Below are 20,714 nucleotides of genomic sequence, written 5' to 3'. Positions count from 1 at the left end.
GCTGCACATAATCTTGGCATAAATGAATCGATGGTGAGACGGTGGAGACACCAGCGTGAAGAACTGAGTCAATGCAAAAAGACGACAAAAGCTTTCAGAGGTAATCATAGCAGATGGCCCGAACTTGAAAACTTTCTTGAAGACTGGGTTAACACAGAGAGCAGGCGGCCGCGGTGTTTCCACCATGCAGATCAGACTGAAGGCTAAAGCAATCGCCACCAAAATGAAAATCGAAGATTTTAGAGGTGGGCCATCGTGGTGTTTTAGATTTATGAGACGAAAAGGCCTGTCTGTCAGGGTACGCACAACTCTGTGTCAGCAGCTCCCTTCCGACCACGAGGAAAAACTTGCTAACTTCTGCACATTCACTCAAACAAAGATAGCAGAGAATTCCATCGGGCCAGATGATATCATAAATATGGATGAAGTACCTTTGACGTTTGACCTGCCTCTCACTCGGACTGTTAATAAAAAAGGTGACTCGTCCATCACACTGAAAACAAGTGGCCATGAGAGAACGCATTTTACTTGTGTTCTGAGCTGCACAGCATCCGGACTAAAGCTTCCACAGATGGTGATTTTTAAGCGGCTGACAATGTAAGTTCAGTGAAAGCTGCCATCAAGAGTACAAACTCAATTCCAGCTGTGATTCCTGGGGGCACCACGAAGTATTTGCAGCCACTGGACATCAGCGTGAACCGGGCATTTAAAGTGGCGCTGCGCGTTGAGTGGGAGGCTTGGATGATGAGCGGCGAGAAATCCTTTACCAAATCAGGACGCATGCGAAGAGCATCTTTAACTCAAGTCTGCCAGTGGATCCTAAATGCGTGGAGCAGTGTCACAACATCCACCATCACCAACGGGTTTCGAAAGGCTGGACTGCTGCGTGATGAAGAGGACCACGTGCGCTCAATTGAGAGTGACAACGAACAGACTGAAGTGAGTGACGAGATCCTGAGGTTGTTCAATTCGGACACTGAAGGACTTTGATGGTTTTAGTGCGCAGGAGGAAGATGAAGAAGGCGATCAATAACTTTTCCTGGTAGGCTGCAGTATATATATTTTTTTTACCAGTCGTTAGGAGATATTGGAATGTTGTTCGTGCACTGTTCAGTAAAAAAGTATACGCAACGTAATTTGTGTGTTATCGATACGTATGTATATTTAAAAGTAGCTGTGTTACAGGCACTGTTCAAAAAAAAGCATTTGCAATATGTATTTGTTTATGTTACCATACGGATTTAATTAAAAGTTAAAAAATCCTCACATGTAATATCTTTCTGTGTAAATATCTCATATTACAACGTGGGACACCTGCGGCTTAAAATCCGGTGCGGCCTGTACAAGTACAAAATTGATTTTCTTTCTAAAATTAGAGCGTGCGGCTTTTAATCAGGTGCGCTCTGTAGACCGGAATCTACGGTATTAATGGTAAGACTCTTGGCAGTGTGGAAGATCAGAGGGATCTTGGGGTCCGAGCCCACAGGACACTCAAAGCAGCTGCACCGGCTGACTGTGTGGTTAAGAAGGCGTATGGTGCATTGGCCTTCATCAATCGTGAAATTGAATTTAGGAGCCAAGAGGTAATATTGCAGCTATATGGGACCCTGGTCACACCCCACTTGGGAGTACTGTGCTCAGTTCTGGTCGCCTCATTACAGGAAGGAAGGAAGGAAGAAACATAGAGAGAGTGCAGAGGAGATTTATCAGATGTTGCCTGGATTGGGGAGCATGCCTTACGAGAATAGGTTGAGTGAACTTGGCCATTTCTCCTTGGAGCAAAGGAGGATAAGAGGTGACCTGATATAGGTATGCGAGATGATGAAGGGCTTTGATCATGTGGATAGTCAGAGGCTTTTTCCCAGGGCTGAAATGGTTGCCACAACTGGACACAGGTTTAAGGTGCTGGGGAGTAGGTACAGAGAAGATGTCAGGGTTAAGTTTTTTAACTCAGAGAGTGGTGAATGCGTGGAATGAGCTGCCGGCAATGGTGGTAGAGGCGGATACGATAGGGTCTTTTAAGGGGCTTTTAGATAGGTACATGGAGCTTAGTAAATTAGAGGGCTATAGTTAAGCCTAGTAATTTCTAAGGTAGGTACATGTTCGGCACAACTCTGTGGGCTGAAGGGCCTGTATTGCGCTGTAGGTTTTCTAGGTTTCTATGTTCCCTCCACCAGAGTCCTGTATTCATCCTCCTGTCCTCCCTTATACACCAAACTATTGGGGACTCATCAGAGAACTTCTGCAGATGACATGACTCAGTGTTGTACCTAAAGTCTGAGCTATTCAAGGTAAACAGGAAAGGAGCCAATACAGTTCCCTGTGGGGCCCCAGTGTTGCTTATAGCCGTATCTGACATACAGCTCCAAAGCCGCACAAACTGTGATCTGCCAGTCAGATAGTCCATTATCCAGGATACAATGGAAATGTAAACCTGCATTGAATGGAGCTTTTCCCCTAGCATTGAGGGCTGTATGGCATTGAAGGCACTTGAGAAATCAAAACACATGACCCTCACAGTGCTGTCCTGCTTATCCAAATGGAGCAGGCTCTGTCAGCAGGTGGTAGTGAAGAACTCTATTGTACAAGGAGATGATAAATCTTCCACAAGACTATTAGTCAAATGTGAAATAGTGGCTAATTGGTGGTAGTTTCTTAAGACTTATGATTGCTATATGCTCTCACAATAATTTTCCTGTCAAATATAATCAGTCATAGTAGTAATAAATTAGCAGGATCATTTTAACAAGCAAGCTGGACTGTCATATCTCATAACAGGCATTAAAAGAATTGTTCTTGTATTAAATGCAAAACATTCTCCCTTATGGGTTTCCTCCAAATGATCCATTTTCCTCCTACATCCCAAAAAAATGCAGCTTGACAGGTAAACTGGGCACTGTAAATATTCCCTAGTGTGTAGGGAAGTGGTAAAACCCCCAGTGAATCAAAGAAAACATGGTGAGAATAATAGTTGAAACGAATGTAGGTTGACTGTAAAATGGGAGATCGGTGCAGATTCGATGGGCCAATGGGTCCATTTTCATGACTCGACTTTCATTTAACACAATATGATTGTAAAATAGAGACAATGCAGATTTCGACCAGTTAACTTGAGGGAAGAAAACAAGCAGGGAAATTATTCTTCATCACACTTGCTTCTACATATCCCATTAAAAACACTCCGCACTCCCTTTCTGCTAAGTTCAAAGTTAATTGATTATCAATAAATTTTTATCAAAGTACATATAACATCACCAGATACAACCCTGAGATTCATTTTCTTGCAGGCATATTCAATAAATCCATAATAGAATAATAACCATAACAGAATCAATGAAAGACTACTTGTCTTTTGTTCAACCAATATGTAAATACAAATAAACAATAATAATAAATAAGCAATAAACATTGAGAACATGAGATGAAGAGTCCTTGAAAGTGAGTACAAGTTTCCCCCGCTATCCGAAGGTAGAGCGTTCCTATGAGACCGTTTGTAAGCCGAAATGTCGTAAAACGAAGAAGCAATTACCATTAATTGACATGGGAAAATTTTTGAGCGTTTCCAGACCCAAAAAAATAACCTACCAAATCATACCAAATTACACATAAAACCTAAAATAACACTAATATACAGTAAAAGCAGGAATGATATGGATAAATATACAGCCTATATAAAGCAGAAATATTGTATGTACAGTGTAGTTTTACTTATCAAAATCGGGAAGGCAGTAAGCCAAAATCGATTTAGAGGAAAAAAAAATCGGCACGTACATGCATATGTACGCACATGCGTGCGCACACAACTGCCCACACAAGGCTTCACGGTCATGGTAGTCTTTCTCGGGTAAACACACATATAAAGAGGGCATCTTTTTGTCATAAAAGTGAAAATTCTCTTTGGTTAGTGAAAACTGGTACCAATGTAGGTCTTTCGTAACAGTGAGCTGTCATAAAGTGAACGTTTGAAAAAAAATCGGGGCCACCTGTACTAACTTGTGGGAACATTTCAAAGATGGAGCAAGCAAAGTTATCTCCTTTTGGTTCAAGAGACGCTGGCTGAGTAGCAGTAACTGTTCCTGAACCTGCTCCTGAGAGTCCTGAGACTCCTGTACTTTCTCTCTGATGGCAGCAGCAAGAAGAGAGCACGTCCTAGTTGGTGGGGTTCCTGTTGATAGATGCTGCTTTCCTGCAATGCCACTTTGTGTAGATGTACTCAGTGGTGGGGAGGGCTTTATTCGTGATGGACTGGGTCTTATCCAGTACCTTTTGGTGTATTTCCTGTTCAATGGCACTGGAGTTTCCATACCCGTCAGTCAATATACACTCAATACACATTCATAGAAATTTGTCAAGCTGAATCTTCATAAACTTCTAAATAGAGGCGCTGCTGTGCTTTCTTTGTAATTGCATTTATGTGCTGGGTCCAGCAAAGGTCTTCCCAAATAATAACATGTAGTAATTTTAAGTTGCTGACCCTCGCCAACTCCATTCTTCCGACGAGGACTGCCTCATGGATCTCTGGTTTCCTCCTCCTGAAGTCTATAATCAGCCATTTAGTCTTGATGGCATTGAGCATGAGGTTGTTGTTATGGCATCACTCAGCCAGATCGTCAATCTTCCCTCCTAAATGCCAGTTCTTCACCAGCTTTGATTTGGCCTATGACAATGGTGTCCATCAGCAAACTTAAGTATGCTATTGGAACTGTGTTGAGGCATATACTCACAAGTGTAAGGTGAGTAGAGCAGGGAGCTAAGCACACAACCTTGTGGTGCAGCTGTTTTGATGGAGATCATGGAGATGTGGCCACTACACTACTGATCAGCTAAATATTCTACATTACCAATGTCCAACAGGGTCTTGCAATCACAAGAAAAATGTCGAAGATGATGACTTGCATACTGCCTTCATGCACCCACTCTGACACCTTTCTGTAGCAGGCAGCAACACGGTCCACACCAAGGGCAGCTCCTCCACTAACAAGCAACTCACTGATGGGGTAGATCTGCAGTACTTTAAGTTCTTAATGTCCAGCAGTTTTGCAATCGTAAAAATAAAGACGTTTTAAAAAGACAGTAACACCTTTGGTTTACCTCAGAGAGATCGCTGCATCCAAGCACATTGATGGACTACTGGAAGCTGAAAATGCTTCACAGTATGACTTAACCAGGAGCTCAAAGTTACACACCCTTTGCTACAGTAGTAGATTTTAGCTCCAATCTTAAAAAGCAATTTTTCATAACATACCAAACTAATTTGTTTAAAACAAACTAAACATTTTGCTCGTATTAGAAAAATAAATTGAGCAGTTACACAGTTGCAATCCAAGTTAATGGACAAGTACCTGATAGTTTAAACAGGAGTTCTGATGCCACCTTACAAGACATGTCCTGGTTGAACAGCTCTGAAGCAGGAGGAACTTCGGATAAAATCTTCGCCGGGATCTCATTCCCAATAAAATTACCTGATCGTGGTGACTGAATAGGATCAGGTGTTGTCCTCTCCTTAGGCTCATCTTTCACTTTAATCTTTGGAATCAAGGGCCCCTTTTGGTTTGCAGCTACAATTTTAAAAGAATAAAACACATTAGAACAACACTGTATATGGACCATAACTCTGCTTTATACATGCAGAGCATTTACTATTTCACTAACCACTCTGTTAGCTATCCTATTATGAACATTACTCTTGTTGCATATGAAAACAGTTTCCCAATGGTTCCTTTGGCATCAGACACCCTTAAATACTTACACTAAAAATAACTGTTGCTTTTTTCCCCATGTATAAACAAAGAAAATTTGTATTGGTGTCAGCTGCTTTTAATAAGGTATTAGATGAATTAATACAAGACTAAAATTGTATATTTTACTAACACATTTTATATTTTTAACTCAAATTTTTCACAATGTGGTATTTGTCCCCACCAACTGGTGGTACAGCAGTATAGCAGTTACATAACAGTTTGTCACCTTTCCATTGGCTAAGTGTTAGCACATGACACACATCATGACTGTGTAGCTTTTAATTGGTCCTTCCTTATCTCAGGAATTTGTCTTAACTGTGTATATAAGTGTCAGGCTCTGCAAAAATTGCCATCTTTGATCTTGTCTTATGCCTTTGTCTTAGTTCATGTGCTCTGTATCTGTTCCTTTGTTTAAACTTTAAAATAAACAATCATGAAGCAACAAGTTTTCACTCATTCTTGGACTCCTAAAAGAACCTGCGGATCAGAAAAATTACCAGATCCCACAGTTGGTTTACAGATTTGTCTATCAGCGTGCATATCAGAAATCAAGGCAAATCCTCATAATTCTCAGAAACATTTTAATTATACAAAGGAGAATAAGTTCCTCAAAATCAAAATATGCAGATATTGGGAATATGAAAAAAAGACATTGCTCAGCAGATCAAAATGCTTTCATTGTAGCCATTTTCTGACAGTCACGAACTCAAGAATAATAATGTCAGACTATAAGAACAACATTTGGATTGACTTCTTGGTGTGAACTTTGGAATTCTCTACTCTTGAGACCTGAAGATGCACAATCACTGAGTACCTAAAACATGTCGATTGGATAAGAAATTGTACTGAGGTAGTAAATGAGAGGTGACCTGATAGATGAGAGGCATTGATCATGTGGATAGTCATAGGCTGAAATGGCTAGCATGAGAGGGCACAGTTTTAAGGTGCTTTGAAGTAGGTACAGAGGAGTTGTCAGGGGTAAGGTTTTTTATGCAGAGAGTGGTGAGTGCATGGAATGGGCTGCTGGCAACGGTGGTGGAGGCAGATACAACAGAATCTTTTAAGAGACCCCTGGATAGGTATACAAAGCCTGGAAAAATAGAGGGCTATGGGTAACCCTAGGTAATTTCTAAAGTAGGTACACGTTTGGCACAGCGTTGTGGGCCAAAGGGCCTGTATTGTGCTGTAGTTTTTCTGTTTCTAAATCAGCAAATTGTGAAGATGGTCTGACCTCTGACCCAGATCAATATATCTACTTTTACCTCATTGTCTATTGATTACTGGTTAATGAAAGGTATTATCAAAACAGATTGGAATTTAATAATCAATCCAGCATTAATTAAAACTTCTACAACTATATGCATGAAGTATTTCCTAACTTCACTCCTAAAGTCACAACTAATTTTTAGAAAGTTATCCTAGTAATTTTCCAATTAGAACACAATAAAATAGGAGGATTAAACTACCATGTCATTGTGACCTGCCCTGTCATTCAATACAGTGGCTGATCTAAGCTAGCTTCAATCCTGCACCAATTTCCATTACCCTTACTTTCATATATTTATCCAACTCCACCTTAAATGATCTGGCCTCCACCACCCACTGAGACAGACTATTTCAGATATCCTTTCAATTCACCTTATTTTGAAATTGTGACCCTTTTTTTTGACTTTCCCATTCATTAAAACATCTCAGTATATACCTCTTAGGATGTTACATCATATAAGCTCATCTCTTATTCTTGTGAACTTGAATGAACATAAACCCAAAAGTATCAGCCTCTCACATCAGGACAACTTTCACAAAGATAATTCCTCAGATGAGAATCTCCTTTGGACCACCTCTAATGCTACTATATCCTTATTAAAGTAAGAGGCCAAACTGTATATAGTATTCTAGATGTGGGATCCACCATACCCTGTACAACTATAACACAAACTCACCGTTCCTCAACAACAGCCCCTTAGCAATCAAGGCATAAATGCCATTTTGCCTTCTTAACTATTTACTAGACCTACCATCTAACTTTCAGTAAATTCATGCATTAGATCATTTAATAGATTCCCTGAATATTTAATTAGTCTCTATTTAGATAATTACCTATTGATTCTTCCCAGCAAGCAAGACTTCAGATTTCCCTACGTTAAACTTTATTAGCCAGGCATTCACCCAGTCACTCTGTACGTTGTTGCAAACATCACAAAGCCCTCAGCACAGTACCTCCTTCCATCCATTTCCAAATCATCAGCAAACCTGGAAACATTACATTTCATTTCCTCCTCCAGATCATTAATGTAGATAATGAACAACAGAGCCAAGAACCGATTCCTGTAGTACTCCACTAGTTATATTCTTCCAGATTGAAAAAGACCTACTTATTCCAGATCTCTTTTCTATGCAACAGGCAGTTTTCAATCCATGTTAAAACTATTCTTTAAATACCCTGGGCTCTTAATTTATGTAAACTCTTGTGTGCCATATTATTAAATGGTTTTTGGAATTGCAAATACATTACACACTTAAGTTCCCCTCTATCAATTCCTCCTCTTACATCCTCAAAATAATTGTGTATGTTTGTCAAATACTATTCACCTTTTGTGTTGATTATATTCAACATACCTAAACATTTGCTTATTTCCTCCAGTGATGACTGATTCAAGCATTTTGCCATCACTAAATGTTATCTGAAATGAATATTCTGAGTTGCTCCTTTTCAATGAGACAACCACATTGTCCATTTTCCAGTCTTCTGGAACACTCCTGAAACTTAGCAAGTTTTGAAAAATTTCATCTGTTGGGTCCACTACTTCTTTTAAATTATTTGGGGAAGGCTATTGGGTGCCAACAACTTATCCACCTGTAGCGTTGTTAGCTTACCTTCTACAAATCCTAATCACAAGATCCTCCATGTTACTTAAAATTGCCCATCTGTTTTCTTAGAGAGCAACATAGACAAAATACTGAAAGAACTCAGCATTTCGTGTGGGTTGTTCAAGGTTTCCAGCATCTGCAGAATCTCGTGTCTGTGCTTTCTTAGAGGTATTTGGAATGTTCTCCATGACAAAACAGAAGCAAAAATCGATCTAATGTATCTACCATTTCTTTCTTTCCGTTGTTAATGCTCTGGCCCCATTCTCAAGTGGACCTACATTTCATTTCCAACATTTATCCACAGAACATACCATTCGTTTTGATATTACATAGAAGTTTCTTTTTAAAATTATTTTTTTCTCTAGATCCTAAAAACTTCCCAGTTGCCTGGCATATGACCAGTCCTTGTTACCACATACCTTTCATTTTATTATAATAACTCCCATGACCTCGATTGTTAATCACAGGTCGTGCCCTTTTCTCACCAAATCTCTCTTTTTAATTGGAATTAACTCCTATTGGAAACTATGAATGTTGTTTGAATATGTGCCATTGTTCATCTACTAACCCATCTCTGAGCTTAGACAACTCCATCTCATTATAATTGCCCTTATTCAAGCTGAAAACAATGGTTCTATGGTGTCCATCCCCTGACTACATCTGGAATTCTATCATATAGAACAAGCCCTTCAGCCATGAAGTTTATGTTGAATTACTCTAAATAAGGAGTTCCCAACCTATTTATTCCTATTACGAAAAGGTCAGTGGGCCCCAGATTGGGAACTCCAGCTCCAAATCCTTTCTGTCTTTACTTGATCCTTACCCCTCCATTCCTTGCTTACTCATGTGCCTATCTAGCAGCCTTTTAAATACTATTATCGCACCTGCTTCTACCACTACTCCTGGCAGCCTGTTCCAGGCGCCTACTAATCTCTGTTTAAGAAAAGTGTCCTGCACCTTTCCCTTAAACTTTCTCCTTTTCACGTTAAATACATGCCCTCCAGTACTTGTCACTTCTACCCTGAGGAAAAGAGTCTGTTTACCCCATCTACACCTCTCAAAAGGTTATAAAAGTCTATCAGTCCTCCACTCAGCTCTGCCACTCTAGGGAAAACACCCCAAGTTTGTTCAACTTCTCCTCACAGCACCTACCCTCCAAACAAGGCAGAATGCTGGTAAACTCTTCTGTACCCTTTCCAAAGCCTCTACATCCTTCTTGTAATGGGGCAACCAGAATTGTACCCAATTCTCCTTGTGCAACCTAACTGAAGTTTTATATAGTTGAAATGAAGGCAAGCATAACATAAGGCTTCTTTAATAACATCTTGTCTATGTACATGGCCACTGTTAGGGAGCTATGGATATAAACCTCAAGATCCCTCTGTGCTTCATTGCTATCGAGGTCCCTACCATTAATTACATATGTTCCCTTTACGTCTGACCTACAAATGTGAAATACCTCGCTCTTGCTTTGATTTAACTCCAACTAGTATTTCTCTGGCTATATCTATAACTGATATATATCCTGTATCCTTTGATAGCCCTTTACACTGTCTGCAGCTCCATATTATGATGTTGCCACCTAGTGAACCTTTAGTCACAAAATCCTTTATTAATCCTACCTCATTATACACGACCAAATGTAAAATCATTTGTTCTTTAGTAGATTCTGTAACAGACTGCACAAAGAAGCAAACCCTGATGCACTCTATGAATTCTTCTACAATATTCTTGCTGATTTGATTCATCCAATCAATCTATAGTTTAAATGTGTCCAAAACAATTGAAATTCCTTTCAATCACACTCCATTTATGCTTCATTCTATAGAAACATTACACTTTGGAGGTGCAAAAGCTCACTGCCACCTCTGCTAATTATGCTTTAAAGCCACACTGATCCCACATTACTATCAAATGCCTCTATACACTACTCACATTGCTCTGAAAACATCGCTCAGTAACAATGCCAGCCCTCTGTCTCCTTTCCCTTTTGGCCTGCTCTTTCAAAACAAACACTGATCACCCAGCCCTGGTTACCTTGCAACCAAATCTCTGTAATGTCTATTACATCATGTTCATATGTACCTATCAATTTACCTATCTTATTGAAAATGTTACACACATTCCAATAAATGCTGCTTAAGTTTTGAAGGTTTTTTTAAGAAAACAGTTTTTTAACTTTGAATTTGTTGTAGTTCTCACATTTTCTGCCATGGCTTGTCAAACTTCGCCTGTCAATTTTCCCCCTCACGACTCACTGCCTCTGCTTTTTCATACCCTCCTGTTCAGTTTAAAGCCCTGATTTACAATCGGAGCATTCACCTACAAAGAAAGATTAGATAGGCTGAGCCTTGCTTTGGAAGGCTGAAGGGGGACCGAGCTGGTGTACAAAAGTATTAAGGGCATAGATAGGGCAGATAGTGAGAAACTTTACCACACAGCAGACATTTGTAACGAGAATATATAAGGTTTTGGATAAGGGGTAACAAATCAGGGGAATTTAAGGAAGAATTGTTTTCAATCAGAGAATGGCTGGTTGAAACCTGGAATGTATTGAGTGTGGATAAGATGTAGGCAGTTACTCTCACAGTATTTAAGTAGTATTTAGATGAGTACTTGAAACACATGGCATAGTCCTGAGAAGTGGAATTAGTACAACAGGGAATGGCTAGTGGAACTGAAGTTTTGTTTCAGGAGGGGAACTTGAATCTGTAATTTTTTGATTCAGAGATAAGGTGTTACTAATTTATAAAGGAAAATTTGACTAAGATCCTAAAGATTTTGAAGAGCTACAGAAACTCTATAGACATGGAATATTAAACAAAGAGAGAAAGAATTAAAAGTCAGAGTCCAGCATTTCAGGAGAAGGGTTAGGAAGTATTTCAAAGGTTGCTGGTAGAGTGGACTTCTCTACTACAGAAAACAGTACATGATAACTCATGCGTTATTTTGAAATTATGAGGTTGGTATCCTTGCCTTTCTAAAATCAAGTAAATGTGTTTCCAAAGCAACTAGATGAATTTGAGAACTGTCATGATCTCACGGAATGACAAAACAGGGTTCAATAGTTTACTACTCTCTTTGTTTGACTTTCCTTTTTTTATATAAATCAATGACCAACCTAGATGGCAACTAGGAAATTACTGCCTTGCCTTACCAGACTATAGTTCTTCATAGTCATTAAATTATCTATAATCCAATACCTAGCAAAGCTTCTGCAAGACAAAACCTTTCATGTCTCCCTTTCCAAGGCAAAATCAACTGCCTCCTGTCTGAATCAATTTCAGAGCCAACAAGAAATAAAATTTGTCACCAAGCACTATATTCAGTGTTACTTTTGCACCAAGGCAGCAGTTCAGTGCAATACATAAAATTACAAAAACACTGTGCAAATGCTTTAGGCACCCTAGGGGGGGGGGGGGGGGGGGTGTGTGTGTGTGTGTGTGTGTGTGTGTGTGTACATACACACACACTTTTGCACAGTACTTTATCTTAGTTCAGATATAGCCTTGGATCACCTGGACCATCCTAATACCTACGTCAGGGGGCTGTTTATCGACTGCAGCTCAACAGTTACAATAATTCCTACAGGTCTGATCAAAAATCTCCAAAACCTGGGCCTCTGTGTCTCCCTCTGCAACTGGATACTTGACTTACTCACCAGAAGACCATAGTCTGTGTGGATCAGAAATAATACCTCCACCTTGCCGATAATCAACACTGGCGCACCTCAAGGTTGAGTGCATAGTCCACTGCTCTGCTCTCTCTACACTCATGACAGTTCAAATGCCATCTATAAATTTGCTGACAACACAATTATTGTTGGCAGAATTTCAGATGGTGACGAGAAGGCGTGCAGGAGCACGATAGATCAGCTGGTTGAGTGGTGTCACAGCAATAACATTGGACTCAATGTCAGTAAGACCAAAGAATTGATCGTGGAAGCTAGAAAGGGTAAGATGAGAAAACACACACCAGTCCACAGAGAAATCAGAGGTAGAAAGAGTAAGCAATTTCAAGTTCCTGAGTCTCAGCATCTCTGAGAATCTATCCTGGACAGTTACAAGGAAGGCACAACAGTGGCTATATTCTATGAGGAGTTTGAGGAGATTCAGTCCTTTGCAAGAGGGAACATAGGGTCAGGAGAAGTAGAGTCTGTGTGGATAGAACTGAGGAACAGTAAGGGCAAAAGGACCCAAATGGGTGTTGTCTACAGGCCACCAAACAGTAGCATGGATATTGGGTGCAGGTTGAATAGGGAGTTAACATTGGCATGTGGCAAAGGTAATGTTGCAGTAGTTATGGGGGATTTCAACATGCAGGTGAACTGGGAGAATCAGGCTGGTGCTGGACCCCAGGATAGAGAGTTTGTAGAGTGCCTACGGGATGCACTCTTGGAGCAGCTTGTATGAGAGCCAACCAGGGACAAGACTATTCTGGATTTAGTGTTATGTAATGAACAGGATTTGATAAACAATCTTGCAGTAAAGGAGCCATTAGGAGGTAGTGATCATAATATGATAAGTTTTTATCTGCAATTTGAGAAGGATAAGGGCAGCTCGGAGGTGTCAGTGTTGCAGTTAAACAGGGGAAACTATGGAGCCATGAGGGAGGAGCTGGCCAAAGTTGACTGGACGGATATCCTCGCAGAAAAGACAGTGGAATAGCAATGGCAGGTATTCTTGGGAATAATGCACAAGGTGCAAAATCAGTTCATCCCCCAGAGAAGGAAGGATTCAAAGGGGGGAAAGGGGCCACAGTGGTTGACAAAGGAAATCAGAAATTGCATAGCATTAAAAAAAAGGAAGTATGACAGAGCTAAGGTGAGTGGGAGGACAGATGATTGGGAAGTTTTTAAAGGAACAACAGAACTTAGCTAAAAAGGCAATACGGGGAGAAAAAATGAGGTACGAACGCAAGCTAGCCAGGAATATAAAGGAGGATAGCAAAAGCTTTTTTAGGTATGTGAAGAGAAAGAAGATAGTTAAGAACAATGTTGAAGAATAAATTGGGTGAAATGGTTATGGGAAACCGAGAAATGGCAGAAGAATTTAATGAGTACTTTAGATCTGTCTTCACTAAGGAAGACACAAGCAATCTCCCAGATGTATGGATGGGCCAAGGACATAAGGTAACAGAGGAAATGAAACAGATTGACATTAGGAAGGAAACAGTGATGAGTAGACTGATGGGACTGAAGGCTGACAAATCCCCAGGTCCAGATGGTCTGCATCCTAGGGTACTAAAGGAGGTGGCCCTGGAAATTGCGGATGCATTGGTAATCATTTTCCAATGTTCCTTAGATTCAGGATCAGTTCCTGAGGATTGGAGAATGGCTAATGTTATCCCACTTTTTAAGAAAGGAGGGAGGGAGAAAACAGAGAACTATCGACCTGTCAGCCTGACATTGGTGGTGGGGAAGATGCTAGAGTCCATTATTAAGGATGAAATAGTGGCATATCTAGATAGCAGTGATAGGATTGGGCTGAGCCAGCATGGATTTACCAAGGGTAAATCATTCTTGACTAATCTATTGGAGTTTTTCGAGAATGTAACCAGGAAGTTAGACGGGTGAGATCCAGTGGATGTAGTGTACCTCAATTTTCAGAAGGCATTTGATAAGGTCCCACATAGGAGATTGGTGGGTAAAATCAAAGCTCAGGGCATTGGAAGGAAGACATTGACATGGATAGAAAACTGGTTGGCAGACAGAAAGCAAAGGGTAGCGGTGAATGGGTGTTTCTCGGAATAGCAGGTGGTGACTAGTGGGGTGCCACAGGGCTCGGTATTGGGACCAGAGCTGTTTACAATTTACGTCAACGACAGATGAAGGCATTGAGAATAACATCAGCAGCTGGGTGGCAGTGTGACGTGATGAGGATGTTAGGAGAATTCAGGGTGACTTGGATAGGCTGGGTGAGTGGGCAGATACTTGGCAGATGACGTTTAATGTGAATAAGTGTGAGGTTATCCACTTTGGGAGTAAGAGCAGGAAGGCAGATTATTATCTGAACGGTGTAGAGTTAGGTAAGGGAGAAATACAAAGAGATCTAGGAGTCCTTGTTCATCAGTCACTGAAGGTGAATGAGCAAGTGCAGAAGGCAGTGAAGAAGGCTAATGGAATGTTGGCCTTTATTACAAAGGGAATTGAGTACAAGAGCAAGGAAATCCTCTTGCATTTGTACAGAGCCCTGGTGAGACCACACCTGGAGTATTGTGTACAGTTTTGGTCTCCAGGGTTAAGGAAGGACATCCTGGCTGTAGAGGAAGTGCAGCGTAGGTTCACGAATTGTTAATTCCTGGGATGTCTGGACTGTCTTATGCAGAGAGGTTAGAGAGACTGGGCTTGTACACGCTGGAATTAAGGAGATTGAGAGGGGATCTGATTGAAACATTTAAGATTATTAAGGGATTGGATAAGATAGAGGCAGGAAATATGTTCCAGATGCTGGGAAAGTCCAGTACCAGAGGGCATGGTTTGAGAATAAGGGGTAGGTCATTTAGGACAGAGTTAAGGAAAAACTTCTTCTCCCAGAGAGTTGTGGGGGTCTGGAATGCACTGCCTCGGAAGGTAGTGGAGGCCAATTTTCTGGATGCTTTCAAGAAGGAGCTAGATAGGTATCTTATGGATAGCAGAATCAAGGGATATGGGGACAAGGCAGGAACCGGGTATTGATAGTAGATGATCAGCCATGATCTCAAAATGGCGGTGCAGGCTCGAAGGGCCGAATGGTCTACTTCTGCACCTATTGTCTATTGTCTATTTGATATGTTACCAAAGACTGGCAAATTTCTACAGATGTACCGTGGAAAGCATTCTAACGGGCTGCATCATCGTCTGGTATGAGGGTGAAGAGGACACTACATGTGATTTAAATAAGCTGCAGAAAATTGTAAGCTCAGTCAGCTCCATCATGGGCACTAGTCTCCCCAGCATCAGCATCACCTTCAAGGAGCGATGCCTCAAAAAGGCAACACCCATCATTAAGGACCCCCATCAACCAGGACATGCCCTTTTCTCATTGCTACCTTCAGGAATGAGTTACAAAAGCCTGAAGGAACACAGTCAATGATTCAGGAATAGCTTCTTCTCCTCTGCCACAAGATTTCTGAATGGACATTGAACCCATGAACACTACCTCATTACTTTTGCACTACTTATTTCTACTTGCTTTACTTTAACTTTTTATATATATGCAATTATGTTATCATCAATACAGTTTTATTAGGTATTGCAATGTACTGCTGCCACATGCTGGTGACTTTAAACCTGAATCTGATTCTGAAAACAAAAGACAGATCATTCCAAAACATAGAATCAACAATTATACTACTTCATATGCTATGTATATAGTGCAGGTTTAACACCGGAAAAATATACTCTGATGAGAAATAACTGATTCTACTTTTGTAAGGTGTGGAAGAATTATTCTGACCACAAACTGTTGTCTTACATATGTATAAACAAACCATACTCTGCACACAATAACACTGTGGAACACGTAACTAAACTGCAGAATGATGTAATTACTGTCCCAATATCTATGTTATACATCATAAAGCACAGTTGTAAATACATTCATGTACACAATTAGCAAAATTAATTTAATAACTTATTAACTACGTCACCCTTTTCAGATATTATTGTAAAACTGAGTGACTAAAATTATAATCTCAAGATTGGTTCCATGATGCACTTAATAGCTCTATTACTCTATTCTGTTGCTGTTCCATATTTAGCAAACTATATCAAAGTTCAAAGTAAATTTATTATCAAAGTATGTATGTGTTACTATATGTTACTAAGGTATCTATGTTACCTTGAGATTCATTTTCTTGCAGGTATTTACAGGAAAAATAAAGAAGTTGAATAGAATCTACAACAATCAATGTGCAAAAGAGAAACTGCAAATACAAAAAAAACTGAGAACATGAATTGTAAAAGAGTCTTTGAAAGTGAGTCTGTAGGTTGTAAAATCAGTTCAGTTGAGGTCAGTGAAATTATCCACATGGTTCTGAAGCCTGATGGTTGTAGGGTAATAACTCTCCCTGAATCTGGTGTTATAACATTCACAGCAAACTTATCATAAAATAAATCTACATCGTCAAATATTGTATAACCCATTCAAATCTCTATTCTGGAATTTATATACCTCAAAAGAATATACTGAACACTCCAGAACATTAATTGACAAAGCATTAAAAGTTTGGAATCAGGATAGATCATTTTTGTAACATAATAAAGATTCAAATCTTATCTAGCTGCTTCACTCAACAGATAATAGCATTTTACAGTGCTGACCAATCACAAATTCAAAACAGAATTATAGGTTATCAGGTCTGGAATAACTCCTGATAAATCTTTGCAATGCCTCAAAGAACCATAAACTTACTCAGACGATTTGACAATATTTCATTTTCAGAGCCAAGTGAATTAAGCCACTTTTAGATGAGACTCATTTGATCAGGGGAATTATTTTGAACTTTACTAATGTAAAATACTTCCCCCAATATTTGCATTATAGATTAGCACCAAAACATATTCCTCAACTCTTTGATTATAAGGGAAAAAAATAATACTTTTTTTAAAGAAATAGTAAACCATCAGCATAGTTTATTTCCATTGTTCCCATTGATATACTAAAATAATAAAAGGTTGCCGTTAGTCTCAGGCAAAAATAAATTCAATCGACTCAACATATGCAGTCATCAGTGGCCAGTAATTCACACTTGAACTACATTGTGTGAAGAAGTGTTTCAGATTTCACCCCTAGATGGTCTGGTTTACAGCATACAGAGAAATATACAAAACCATTGTTGCATTTTTAACTCAAGAATAAATGACATATCCTAACTTTTCACATCATCACAAAACTGCAGGAAGTCATTAAAGAGATAAAAGTTACCATCAGTTTAAAGTAACAGCCAAAAAAGCTACATTTTAAACAAACAAAAGTGAAATACCTGATAAGGTCATAAGAAAATCTGTTGCAGAGACGTCTTGGCTGAAGAGAAAGACTTTCTGGGTAGCTGTCAAGTCAGATGGTTTTGATGGATTTATAGTACCCTGTTGGATTGCTTCTGGTCGTTTGGCAAACCGATGACTATCTGATAGTGACATACTGATGACATTCTCCTCAGTGGGTTCCTCTTTAACTGGCTTCAGTGGAACAGCAGTTTCCTTACAATTATCTGCTGCGGTTTCATACAAAAGATGGTCCTGAATTTTTAACTTATTCCCAAGTAGTTGTGTTCCCTCGTTCTTATCAGCAGTTTCATGAGAAGGTAGCCTTTTGACCTCAGATTCAGTAATCTCTTCTTTGACTTTCACCTCTGTTCTGGGAAAGTGCTGATGACAGCGCATGTGGAGTTTTAAACTGAAATGGCGAGATGAGGTGAAAGGGCAAAGCTCACAGTGGAAAGTTTCTCCTCTGTCCTGGTGCTGATGAACCTGATGATTTGCAAAGTTGTTTGTAAAGAGAATAACATAATAAAAGCTTTAAATCAGACCTTTACCCTTGTCACTCCCCAAAAAACAAACAGTGCTGTTTTAGAGAAAGAAACAGCTAACTGAAGACAAAAGAAAAATCAAATCAGCCGGTTCATTCAACATAGTGTATTTAAAGCTTACAACTATTTTATGTCTGAACTTTCTCTACAAATTGATTATCTGTGACATCACCTAGCATCACTTCCAAGAATAGAACAATCCATCTGAAAAGCAAATAGAACAAGGGGACTTTGTGGTGTCAACTAAACAAAAAGGACACCTCTATTAGAGACAAAACAAATGAGCATGTAGGCTTCACTCTGCAGGGGTTGAGCTGGGTCAAGTGAACACAAGAGAGTGCCAACATTTGATCATTATATAAAGATTTAAAAAGAGGAAAATTTACCTGAAATACAGATTTAATAAAGTTTTGATTCTTATCATTTTTTTCTCTGAATGTACATTTTTAAAATCACATCCAAAAGTTTGCAGTACATTACAATGCTGTCCCCAAATTTATTGGATTATCTATTCTGTTTCCATAAGACATAGAAGGCAGTCGTTTAGATACACTGAATTCACACAAATTAGTCTGATTCTCCACTACTCTTCCATGCTCTCTGCAACAATCTCCCACATTCTACCACTTACCTGCACACTAGAGGCAATTTACTTGAGCCAATTCACCTCCCAACCTTCGTTTGGAATGTGGGAGGAAACAAGAGTACCCAGGGAAAACCTACACGATCATAGGGAGAGTGTGGAACAGGAAATCAGGATTGAACCGAGGTCACTGAAGCCAAGAGGCAGCAGCTCTTTGCTGCGCCACTATAATTAGAAAAAAAATAAAACTACAGCTTACTGGAACGAGCACTGTTTTGATATGCATAGAACATATGAAAAATCAGGACATTTGTAGATGCTGAAAACTTGGGAACAGGGTCTGTGAAACAAGAAATAGTTCACAAACAAGAGAAAGTCTGCAGATGCTGGAAATCCAAAGCAACACCCACAAAATGCTGGAAGAACTCAACAGGTCAGGCAGTGCCTGTGGAAATGAATAGATATTCGAATTTTCGAGCTGAGACCCTTTTTCACTACAGACAGTAGACAGGAAACAGTTAATGTTTCAGAGATCTTACCTCTCTGACCTGAAGCATTAACTGTTTCTCTTTCTACACATTACCCGACTTGCTGAGTATTTCCAACATTTTTGGTTTTAATTATGCATATGGCACAGAATGATAAATGCATGCATGAACCTGAAAAGGTTACTGAAAGCCAAGTGTAATTTCTTGAAAACAAGCATTTTGGAGACACTGAGGTGATTAAAGGCATGTCCACATTCTGCTGCATGAGTAAATGAAACATTCAGTAAGTACCCACAGCTAGTTGATCTGACAACTTCTAACTTTCAATGTTATAAATGTTAAAAAGTTATCCTGCACAGTAAATTACTTCATGACTTTAGTACTTTAGATCATGTGAACTAAAGGGCAGCTGACTTTCATAGCGATAGCTATACAGAAATAACAGTAATTTCGTCACATTGGTAACAGAAGGCCACCTAGCTATTTCCATAAAATTAAACTGAATCATTTGAACCACCAATTTATTCCCGGGTTCATTTCATTTTGATATCTTTTCTGGCAAAATCATGACACTCATCATTAAGTGGATTATAATTGCTGCAAAAAAACCATACGAACCAAGCAAAAATTACAATTTGAATATTTTCATTCTCATAATTTACAATTGTTTCTTACAAAAAGACAGTTTTGATTTTTAGATCAAATTTTAACTGAATTGATGACTAAAAAATCTATTTTTATTGCACTTACCAGCATCAAGCGTTAGCTGCATGCCCAGACTTATTACCCAATTAAATATACACTGTGCCATTACATTCATCAGCCCCTTCTAAGATGTACCATAGGGATAGTATGCTTATGTATAAAGGTGAAGATAAAAACCAACTGCATGAATTCCCTGACAAAGCAAAGTTTTTTAACATTAATTGTACTTAGGATTTTAACTAGGACGGTTACTTCTCAGGATACAAAATAACTAGTGTCTATAAAACTGCTTTCAGGAGATGTTTGGATGGGAGTGGTAATTTTCTATTTTATGTTAAGTATCTATAGTTTACCTACAATCACAAATTTTCTGGTTTTAGGATGATAATTTATATTAAAACTGCCACCTCCTCTTAGCCGAACTTAATGGATAAATTAATTTCCAGCAATGAGATTGGTTCTATTTAGACATCTCATTAAGTAACTGTCAACAGTCACTTATTTCTTTCTTTATTTAAGTACCTGTACTACTCCACAATCATCAGGAAAATGCACTGAGAAATGTAAAAAAAAATTAGCATCACTTCAGGTACCTTCATGTGTGATTTCAGATTGTCCTTGCGTGCACAGCGGAATGGACAGAGTGGACATTGGTGACTCTTTAACCCTGTGTGAATCACCATGTGCCGTTTCCAGTAGCTCTTGCGTTTTATAACCAAACCACAAATGGGACACTGGAAGGATTTTCCTCCCTCTTCCTCAGAAACTGTAAAATAAAGCTTCAAGTAATTCATCTGACTGCATCTGTGTTCTCTA

General features: G+C 39.3%; 1 protein-coding gene across 12 annotated transcripts in view; it reads right to left on the bottom strand.

Annotated features, from left to right (window-relative positions):
• Window positions 1-20,714, bottom strand: part of znf827 (zinc finger protein 827) — an 89,155-nt gene that overhangs the window by 49,627 nt on the left and 18,814 nt on the right. For 10 of the 12 annotated variants that reach the window (XR_009511276.1, XR_009511275.1, XR_009511277.1 and 7 more), the window contains exons 3-5: window positions 20,492-20,664; window positions 17,577-18,063; window positions 5,343-5,558 (exon numbers count right to left, since the gene is read on the bottom strand). Coding sequence is in view for 8 of the 12 variants with exons in the window: in XM_059964996.1 (XP_059820979.1) it covers window positions 5,343-5,558; window positions 17,577-18,063; window positions 20,492-20,664 (876 nt within the window). In the remaining 4 variants the exon portion in view is untranslated. The remainder of the gene's footprint in view (window positions 1-5,342; window positions 5,559-17,576; window positions 18,064-20,491; window positions 20,665-20,714) is intronic. The other 2 variants (XM_059964990.1, XM_059964992.1) reach the window with 2 other exon arrangements.

This window comes from Hypanus sabinus, chromosome 3 (assembly GCF_030144855.1).
Source record: "Hypanus sabinus isolate sHypSab1 chromosome 3, sHypSab1.hap1, whole genome shotgun sequence".
NCBI lineage: Eukaryota > Metazoa > Chordata > Chondrichthyes > Myliobatiformes > Dasyatidae > Hypanus > Hypanus sabinus.
This window is presented reverse-complemented; position numbering and strand designations above follow the sequence as displayed.